General features: G+C 47.9%; 1 protein-coding gene across 1 annotated transcript; it reads left to right on the plus strand.

Annotated features, from left to right (window-relative positions):
* The first annotated feature begins 414 nt into the window (after positions 1-414).
* On the plus strand, positions 415-4104 carry inab (internexin neuronal intermediate filament protein, alpha b). The gene is made up of 3 exons (XM_041838879.2): positions 415-1503; positions 2333-2457; positions 2976-4104. Exons 1-3 carry the CDS (start codon positions 442-444, stop codon positions 3328-3330), a joined length of 1542 nt encoding a protein of 513 aa, XP_041694813.2. The 5' UTR covers positions 415-441; the 3' UTR covers positions 3331-4104.
* The last annotated feature ends 6929 nt before the right edge of the window (positions 4105-11033 follow it).

Raw genomic sequence — 11033 nt, forward strand, 5'->3', positions numbered from 1 at the left:
CGTATCCTAAGTCCAATAGTATTGAGAATGAAAATTGCACAGGTTTAGAACAACATTAATTATAGTTTAGTACAATGTGTCCAGTCTCCTCAGAGGTGAGTGGCTAAAACAAGCGGTAAAATATTTCTTGCTAACATCAGCACTGCGCCAAAACGGACAGTTCCATCTACCGGCTTTAGCGTCCAAAATAGGTACGGCTCCTTAGATGTGAGTTTAATCACTAATATAAATGTGGTTATAAACCATTTAAAAGTGCTTATAACCAATGACTCAGTATATTTAAGGTATTTGATGAGAGGTTGTTTTACCTGGGACATCTGCAGTGGCCAGTTGGGCAGGCTAGAAGTTGCCATCAGCCGGCTTTAATTATTCATCGTCATGAGGTCCCCCTATAAAAAGGAGACGCGCCCCCTGCTCTGCTCCCTTTTATCACTCGCCAAGATGAGCTACGGATCTGACTTCAATTCCGCCTCTTCCTACAGAAAGATTTTCGGGGAGTCTCCCCGTTACTCCAGCTCTCCATCCCGGATGAGCAATGCCTCCTCACGCAGCGGCGGTTACCGGTCCCACTCTCAGTCCCGGAGCATCGGCTCTAACCTGGGCTCCTCTTTCCACCAGAAGAGGTCCTCTGGCCGGTCCTACTCGCAGATGCCCATGCCGATGGAGAACTTGGATTTCGCCCAGAGCACGGTGCTCAACAACGAGTTCAAAATCATCCGCACCAACGAGAAGGAGCAGATGATGGGGCTCAATGACCGCTTTGCCATGTTCATCGACAAGGTGCGCAACTTGGAACAGCAGAACAAGGTGCTCGAGACCGAGCTGGTGACCCTGCGTCAGAGGCAGACCGAGCCCTCGCGCCTGGCCGACCTGTACCAGCAGGAGATCCGCGAGCTGCGCTCCCAGCTCGACGAGGTGAACGGCGAGAAGTCCCAGATCCTCATCGAGCGTGACAACATCGAGGAGGACCTGCAGAAGCTCCGCGGCAAATACGAGGACGAGTACCGCATGCGCGAGGAAGCCGAGCAGACCCTCAAGGCGTTCAAGAAGGACGTGGATGACGCCACCATGGTGCGTCTGGACCTGGAGAAGAAGGTAGAATCCCTCCTCGACGAGATCAACTTCATGAGGAAGGTGCACGAGGAGGAGGTGACCGAGCTCATGAATATGATCCAAGCCGCCCAGGTGTCCGTGGAGATGGAGGTCTCCAAACCTGACCTCACCTCTGCCCTGAAGGAGATCCGAGGCCAGTACGAGTCCATGGCCTCCAAGAACCTCCAGTCCGCCGAGGAGTGGTACAAGTCGAAGTTCGTCGACCTCAATGATCAGGCCACCCGTAGCCAGGAGGCGATGCGCGCCAGCCGGGAGGAACTCAACGAGTTCAGGAGGCAGCTCCAGTCCAAGACCATCGAGATCGAGAGCCTGAGGGGAACCAACGAGTCCCTGGAAAGGCAGCTCCACGAGATGGAGGAGAGGCACAACCAGGAGATTGGCCAGTACCAGGTAAGAAATTATGTGTTTACTTTAAATACACTTAAAAGTTCAAATTTGAGCTTCTCTTTCTTGCAGTTTGTTTACAAACATGTCCAGGATAAAGCAACAGATAAATAATTGTTTAGTTTGGAAAGATATTGCATTCAACCAGGTACAAAAAAAAAAAGTTGTCTGCTAAAAAAAACAAAAAAACAATTGTGTTCTAATAAAAGTGGGGAATTGAGCTTTATAACATTATTTTAGAGCTATTAAATTGTTTTACTAAAATGCACAACACGAGAACTGCAATATTAAAGGGTTGAGATGACAATAGGCCCTGTTCACTCTCCATGGTGCTGAAACTATTCCGGACGCCTGTTAAAACGCTCTGTTACCGGTTATAGGGCTGCGGTTCAAAGCGTCTTTTAGCTTTTTTTGAGTTTGGAAGTTGAAAACCACTGTTCTATTTTTCAAATACGCACGCGCCTCTTACTGTAACTGCTTTTTGTTATATTTAGTAACTGAGAAACCCATTGACTGCTCTCTTATAATCATATTTTGTTTGACGTTAGTGCGTCTCTGTACATGGTGCTGAAATATTATTTGGAGGGCGGCCGCGATACAAACGCTCTATTGGGCCGTTTTTCTTGCTATTCTTTGTTATTGAAAATCGAATGTATAGTCTTATTGTTATCGTTATTCTCTTGAGTCAGGCATCACTTACTCTCAGAAGAAAGGTAGGCTATATTAAAACATAGCCTATATCAACACAATTCCTTTTGGCCTCATGCTTTATTAGCCCTAACTTTTAGGCTTGCCACTGTTTCACAGTTCGTTTTCTACTTCAATATGTTACCAGGACAACATGGCGGAGCTGGACAATGACCTGAGGACCACTAAGAGCGAGATGGCTCGTCACCTGCGGGAGTACCAAGACCTGCTGAATGTCAAGATGGCGCTGGATATTGAAATCGCTGCATACAGGTACTTAATATAATAATATATAATAATATAATATGACATTTAGCAGACGCTTTTATCCAAAGCCACTTACAGTCATGCGTGCATACATTTTACATAGCTTGTATTCATCATTTTCATCATAACATTACAATGATGTATTACTGTAACATAAAAATGGACATCCTAGCTTTCATATAGTTACAGTAGATTTATTAAGCTTGAAAATGTGATGCCTAAATAACTGCATGACCACACATGATTAGCATCACTTTAAAGATGCTGATCAATCAATGACATAGAATTAGAAATCATTAGCCACACACCCCGAGGTGACATGGCATTACTCTCCTGGGGTAGCATGGGCTGGTCACGTGACTCTTCTATATTTGAACCATCAATATTTAACCAACCCCCCTCCTCTCTCTCCCTTCCTCCCCTCCCTCTATCTCTTTCTCTACCCCTCTCCGTCTCTCTCTTCCCCCTGCCCCTGCCTTCTTCTCCCCCCATCCCCCTCCCTCACACTCCCTCCCTCTCCTCAGGAAGCTGCTGGAAGGGGAGGAGACCCGCATCAGCACAGGCATCACCTACTCCAGCCCCAGCATGAACATGAGCTCCTCCGGCATGAGGTCCTCCGAGATGAGGTCCTTCGGCATGAGGTCCTCCGAGATGAGGTCCTCCAACATGAGGTCCTCTGACATGACCTCCTCCGGCGACGCCGACTTGCCCAGCATGGGCAGCTACAACCAGACCATCAGGCACACCACCAGCTCTGGAGGCTCCAAGAAGGACCAGGGCAAAGACCAGGAGGATGGGCAGAGCAAGTCTGGCAAGGGGTCCAGCGACGGAGACCAGAAGGAGTCCAGCGACGCCAACCCCACCAACCAGAAAAACTAGACTCTCCCCTTCCCTTAGGTTTAACCTTACACCTTCCATCCCCTCCCTCCTATTCCCCATCCCCCTCCCCCCTCCACAGGGGTATTCTCAGAGAGGAATCAGTTATAGTTTAGACTCTACTACTACTACTGTGTAACCTACCACTATCCAACAACCAACCACTGTACTTCTCGCCACTCTTCTCTCTCTATTCTTCTCTCTCACTTTGACAATAACAAAGTAGTTACAGACACACTTCTGGCACTATCAGGAGACACATACGTTATTGTGGTGATAGGAACATACAGTTCAGTACAATACTCTAACAGTTTACTCTCACTTTGGCCTCGCGCTATTGTATGGCACTAGTCTGGTTTAACCAGACTGAATGCTGCACACACTAGAAACAACAGTGAAACACAGCTAAATCAGTTTGGACGCCAGGCTAGTATGGCACTGAGCTGTGATAGATGTCATTCAGTTCAAGAAATAATCATGCACTACTGCCACCGGCTATGATAATATTCTCTATACACATTCCATGGGGGGAGGGATGTGTGTGTGCGAGTTTGTATTTGTGCACGGAAACAAAAATCCAAAACATATCAGCTTGTTAACTGTTGTTAATATATCTACTACACCCACCTAATACAATATGAATGAAAGCACTTGTATGGTACGGAGGTGAGAGCTAGAGATCGATTAAGTTGTTAAAGGAGCACACAGTTATTCAAAAATGTATCTGTGATCTTGCTGAGCCATTTTTGCCTTATTAAATCTACAATGCAGATAATATTGCGAACTCTTGAGTTTCAATGCAATGCAGACAAAATTCATTTTCTTTCAGACAAAACATCACGAGTAACAATATCAGAGTATATCTAAAAGGCTTGTTCATACCCTGGTCTCGTCACTGTCAATAGCATCTGCCTTATGATCCTGGTCCACTCAAATCTGCATGTCAACAGTGCATAACTGTTTAAACCACCACCCCTTCTACAACAGAACTAGAACTCAACCAACAATGGTTCCATCAAAAGCATAATTACTCTCCAAGATTGCTCTTGATGTCAATTAATCAAACTTCTATAAAGGCCCAGTGCAGTCAGAAACGTGATTTTCCTGTATTTTATATATATTTCCGCACTATGAGGTTGGAATAATACTGTGAAATTGTGAAAATGATGATAATGCCCTTTTAGTGTAAGCGCTGTTTGAATAGACCGCCTGACATTTCAGCCTGTTTTGGTGAGATGGAGTTTTGGCCTGCGTGGCGACATCACGTGGTCCTCTGTAGCTCAGCTGGTAGAGCACGGCGCTTGTAACGCCAAGGTAGTGGGTTCGATCCCCGGGACCACCCAAAAAAATGTATGCACGCATGACTGTAAGTCGCTTTGGATAAAAGCGTCTGCTAAATGGCATATTATTATTATATCACAAGGCAGTATAAATTAATAGACCAATAACAAAGAGAGTTTCAAAGTACTTTAATTGTTATCCAGAAATGATTTGATAATGAGATAAAAACGGCTGCATTGGACCTTTAACTTGAAATAAGTCTGAAAGTGAAACTAGCTAATGATCAAACTGTTATTTGCATGATGTATGTAGCATATCTCATACTTGCATGGTGACAGATTGTTAGAGGGCCATACTTCATTTTCACATACTCATACTGTATAGTAGGAAATCAATGGGATGCTAGGTTCCACACTTCATTGCCCATGCTTTAAATCGCCATGTGCACAACAGTCGTTTTAGAACATGAGGTTGTATGTGCTTAGTTGGCCAGTAGGCTAGACTTGAGATGAATGCCATAATTTAGACAGGATGTGACATAAGCACACACTGCTGACATTGTACTCAGCTGCACTGCTTGGTTCTTGTGTGATGATTATGCTAATGATGATGATGTTCATCATGATGAGGGTCTTATTCAGGGCATTTATATATCGATCTAGATGTGATTTCATTTGTACTGACTATCAGTTTGTGCAGGCCATGACTGGTTACAAGAAAAGGGAAACAGGGAGATGGAGAAAGAAAAGTTGGAGGTGTGGGACTCTCAGAAACAGAGAGAAAGGAAATTAAACAGAGAGAGAGAGAAGATGAGCTACCTTTAAATTCTCATTCTCACGACAGGCTCAATCAATCAAATAGAGAATGCGTAGGTAGCGAATGACGTTTTAGCACAAATGCATGGGCTTCTAAATGGTCCAATAGGGTGTAACAGACAGAATCGTATGCATAAACCCCATTTCCCACGTGCCATTGCGGACTCTTGAAGCCCGTTTGAATTAACAGCGACGTCCAACATCCAAACAGTACCACATCACGACACTACGCCTTAGGAACACAGCAACTAACAAGCCAAACAAACAAGTCAAGAAACGTAAACAAAAACAAGCCAAAAGTCCAGAAAGCTGACTGGACCAAGATACTTTTAAAGCACCATGACCTCTCTGAAAATACGTCCATGATTGAATTATTATGTCTGTTGTGAATGATCATGAATGATCTCACCAATAGAAATCTGTTTGTAAAGAAACTAGGCAGCCATTTTGTTTCCTTCTTGTGCACTGCCAGGTTTCAACACAACTACTTCTGTCTTCTTCCCTCTGTATTTTAGCCTGAGTGCCAGTCTATTTGTGCTATGTTGCCAACTCATTGTCTCTCATTGTCTGACAATAACAGAGTTGGCAAGAGAGCACAAACAGATCTGGAACTAGGCTACCTCTGTATCTATGTCTGTCTGACAGTCTGTCTGTCACTGCCCTCTAAGCCCTGACCAGCTGCACTCACTCACCCTGCGAATGGAAACCATTGATTGTACAACAAACTACAGAAAGCTGTTGGGCGGTTGAGATGCGGTTTGCCGTTGTTTTACACGAGGCTTGCGTTACTAAGTATCTGAGTTCTGTAGTTGTGTGTGTTTGTGAATGTCAGGGTTGTCCAACCCTGTTCCTGGAGAGCTACCCTCCTGTAGGTTTTCACTCCAACCCCAGGTGTTACGAACCTGATTCATTTGATCAACCTGCTAATTATTAGAATCAGGTGTGCTAGATTAGGGTTGGAGCAAAAACCTACAGGACGGTAGCTCTCCAGGAACAGGGTTGGGCAGTCCTGGTGTATGTGGACAGTTTCCTTGGGAATCAGGTTGGGAAAATCCGAAAGTTTGGCCTACCGTTTCCTTCATTCTTGAGCTCCAATTTAAATTTACAAAGGAAAACTGGTTACAAATTCAAGCACAGCTACATCTACAAGTACAAATATGAGTGGAAGTACAAGTACAAATACAAGTAGCCTTGTACACAACCACAGGTATACGTTTAGAATAACTACAACTTCAATGTAATCAAGAGGGTCACAGGTGTCTAAATATCATTGCAACACGCCTCCACAAAAAACCTCACTACTACTACCGCAGCACTGCCAAACTTTTTTAAAATGCATGTGCGACAAAAACAACTTTTCATATACAAAATAGAGCTGTTTTTGAAAACCCGTTGCCACGCAAAACCAAAACTGACAAATAATACAAAACAAAACATGGAATGAATGCTATAGAGTTGTCAAAATGCCTTAAAACACCAGCAGCTTTCTAACGGCTTGAATCCTAATTTGCACTTCAGTTGAACTTTCACTTAGTCTCGCATAGATATCAATACAAGTGAAAATATGACTTAAGTGGAAGTTAGGATTTATGTGCGTCTACGTATGGTTCTATTTAGGATGTTTTATTCTCATCTATCTTTCTCTCTCTAGCGTTAAGAGCAACAGCTACCATGCTAGACTGAATAACTGAAAACTGTAAAAGCTTAGTATCTGAATGTAGTTTAAATACTATACTCTGACTCTGTACTGCTGATGTATGGCACATACCAATAAAGACTTGCCGTTATTAAGACCATATCTTTGGGCTTGTTGTGTCTTTCTGAAGTGTTTTTAAAGGACTTGCCTCATTGAGTAAGAGAGCATACCCACTGGGCACAGATGTCAATTCAACGTCTATGTCAAGGGGTGCTGAAGGTGGGTGTGGTGCAGGAATCAAGCGCAGGACGCAGAAGCTCAGTCCAAAAGACTTTAGTGAAATATTCACGGAGTAAATGAGCACAATAAGCCCGGAAACGAAATAACGGCGCACACAGGCGTCAAATAAACGGCGCACTAACGTGCGAAAACCTCTCCAAACACTGGAGGGAAGTACGTAGCTCAAACACCAAAACAGAAGAGCAATCACACACAAACACAGACACACACAACGAGACTTAAATAGGACACTAACGAGGACTAACTAGACACAGGTGTACAACATCAAGACAAAACCAAACGAACATGAAACATAGATCGGTGGCAGCTAGTACTCCGGGGACGACGACCGCCGAAGCCTGCCCGAACCAGGAGGAGGAGCAGCCTCGGCCGAAACCGTGACAGTACCCCCCCCCTTGACGCGCGGCTCCAGCCGTGCGCCGACCCCGGCCTCGGGGACGACCAGGAGGACGCGGAGCAGGGCGCGCGGGATGGTCCCGGTGGAACTCCGACAGGAGAGATGGGTCTAGGATGTCCCGCCGCAGCACCCAGCACCGCTCCTCCGGGCCGTACCCCTCCCACTCCACGAGATACTGGAGACCCCCCATCCGGCGCCTTGAGTCCAAGATGGACCGAACGGTGTACGCTGGAGCCCCCTCGATGTCCAGTGGGGGCGGAGGAGTCTCTCCTATCTCACCTTCCTGGAGTGGACCAGCTACCACCGGCCTGAGAAGAGACACATGGAACGAGGGGTTAATATTCTTATATTCAACAGGTAGATGTAACCTATAACACACCTCGTTCAATCTTCTCAGGACTTTAAAAGGCCCCACAAACCGCCGACCCAGCTTCCGGCAGGGCAGGCGGAGGGGTAGGTTTCTGGTAGAGAGCCAGACTAGATCTCCGGGTGCGTACACCGGCCCCTCACTGCGGTGGAGATCGGCGCTCGCCTTGTGACGACGGATGGCCCGCTGCAGGTGGACGTGGGCAGCGTTCCACGTCTCCTCCGAGCGCCTCATCCAATCATCCACCGCAGGGGCCTCGATCTGGCTCTGCTGCCAAGGTGCCAGAACCGGCTGGTAACCTAACACACATTGGAAGGGGGGTTAGGTTGGTAGAGGAGTGGCGGAGAGAGTTCTGGGCCATCTCGGCCCAGGGAATGTATCGAGCCCACTCCTCAGGCCGGTCCTGGCAATACGACCTCAGAAACCTACCCACATCCTGGTTGACACGTTCTACCTGCCCGTTACTCTCCGGGTGGTACCCTGAGGTAAGGCTAACGAGACCCCCAAACGCTCCATGAACGCTCTCCAAACTCGGGAGGTAAACTGGGGGCCTCGATCAGACACTATATCCTCGGGTACCCCGTAATGCCGGAAGACGTGGGTAAATAGGGCCTCTGCGGTTTGTAGGGCAGTAGGCAGACCCGACATAGGGAGAAGACGACAGGCCTTAGAGAACCGGTCCACAACGACCAGGATGGTGGTATTCCCCTGAGAGAGGGGAAGGTCTGTCACAAAATCCACCGAGAGGTGGGACCATGGTCGTTGTGGAACGGGCAGGGGTTGTAACTTACCCCTGGGCAGGTGTCTGGGCGCCTTACACTGGGCGCACACCGAGCAGGAGGGGACATAAACCCTCACATCCCTGGCTAACGTGGGCCACCAGTATTTAGTGCTAAGACAATGCACTGTCCGGCCAATACCCGGATGTCCAGAGGAGGGTGACGTGTGAGCCCAGTAAATGAGTCGATCCCGAATCTCGAGCGGAACGTACTTCCGACCCTCAGGACACTGTGGAGGGCTGGGGTCGGTACGCAACGCTCGCTCGATTTCGGCATCGACCTCCCACACCACCGGTGCCACAAGACAAGACTCCGGTAGTATGGGAAGCTCAACGGACCTCTCCTCCGTGTCATACCGCCGGGACAGCGCATCTGCCTTACCATTCTGGGACCCAGGGATGTACGTGATTTTAAATACGAACCTGGTGAGAAACATACTCAATCGAGCCTGGCGAGGGTTCAGTCTCCTCGCTGCCCGGATGTACTCCAGGTTCCGATGGTCAGTCAAAATGAGGAAAGGGTGTTGAGCCCCCTCAAGCCAATGCCTCCACACCTTAAGGGCCTGAACTACAGCTAACAGCTCCCTGTCCCCGACGTCATAATTACGCTCCGCCGGGCTGAGCTTTTTTGAGTAAAAAGCACAGGGGCGGAGTTTAGGTGGCGTGCCGGACCGTTGAGAGAGAACGGCCCCTATACCAGCCTCAGACGCGTCCACCTCAACCTGAAAGGGTAATGCGGGATCCGGATGCGCCAGCATCGGAGCCGACGTAAACAGGTCCTTCAGTTTCCTAAAGGCCCTGTCCGCATCAGCTGACCACTGCAGGCGCACCGGACCCCCTTTCAGAAGGGACGTGATGGGAGCTGCCACCTGTCCAAAACCCCGGATAAACCTCCGGTAGTAATTCGCAAAACCCAAGAACTGCTGCACCTCTTTGACAGTGGTTGGGGTTTGCCAATTACGCACAGCGGACACACGATCCACCTCCATTCTCACCCCTGACGCGGACAACCGATAACCCAAAAAGGAGACCGACTCCTGGAAAAACAGACATTTCTCTGCCTTGACATATAGGTCGTGCTCCAACAGCCTCCTCAATACACGACGCACCAGGGTTATATGCTCAGCTCGGGTAGACGAGTACACCAGAATGTCATCAATGTACACGACCACCCCTTGCCCCTGCATATCCCGGAAAATGTCATCTACGAAGGATTGGAAGACTGATGGAGCATTCATCAACCCATGTGGCATGACGAGATACTCGAAATGACCTGACGTGGTACTAAACGCTGTTTTCCATTCGTCGCCCTCCCTAATGCGCACCAAGTTATACGCGCTCCTGAGATCCAGTTTTGTGAAAAACCGCGCTCCATGCAATGACTCCGTCATGGTCGCAATCAGAGGGAGTGGATAACTGTATTTCACAGTAATCTGATTGAGACCACGGTAATCAATGCACGGGCGCAACCCTCCATCTTTTTTCTTCACAAAAAAGAAGCTCGAGGAGGCAGGAGAAGTGGAGGGCCGAATGTATCCCTGTCTCAAAGATTCGGCTATGTAAGTCTCCATAGCTTTTCTCTCCTCTTGAGACAAAGAATACACGTGGCTCCGTGGGAGCGCTGCTCCTGCCTGGAGATCAATCGCACAATCCCCCTGTCTATGAGGAGGCAACTGCGTCGCCCTAGTCTTACTAAACACGAGAGCTAAATCCCCATATTCAGGCGGAATGTGCAGTGCGGGCACTTGGTTTGGACTTTCCACCGAAGTCGCCCCCACGGAAACACCCAGACATCGCCCCTCGCACTGAGCAGACCACCCATCGAGAGCCCTCTGTTGCCACGAAATAGCAGGGTTATGGGTGCTTAACCAGGGAATACCCAGCACCACTGGGTACGCAGGAGAGTCGATCAGATACAGCTGTATAGTCTCTTCATGACCCCCCTGCGCACACATCCTAAGTGGTGCTGTGATCTCCCTAATCAACCCCGACGGGCGGCTATCTAAGGCATGAACGGGAAAAGGTTTGTCAACAGGTAGGAGAGGGATCCCTAAATCTAAACAAAACTTCCGATCAACAAAATTCCCAGCTGCGCCTGAATCTACTAGCGCCTTATGCTGGGAATGAGGTGC

The sequence above is a fragment of the Coregonus clupeaformis genome, chromosome 20 (assembly GCF_020615455.1).
Source record: "Coregonus clupeaformis isolate EN_2021a chromosome 20, ASM2061545v1, whole genome shotgun sequence".
NCBI classification, from domain to species: domain Eukaryota; kingdom Metazoa; phylum Chordata; class Actinopteri; order Salmoniformes; family Salmonidae; genus Coregonus; species Coregonus clupeaformis.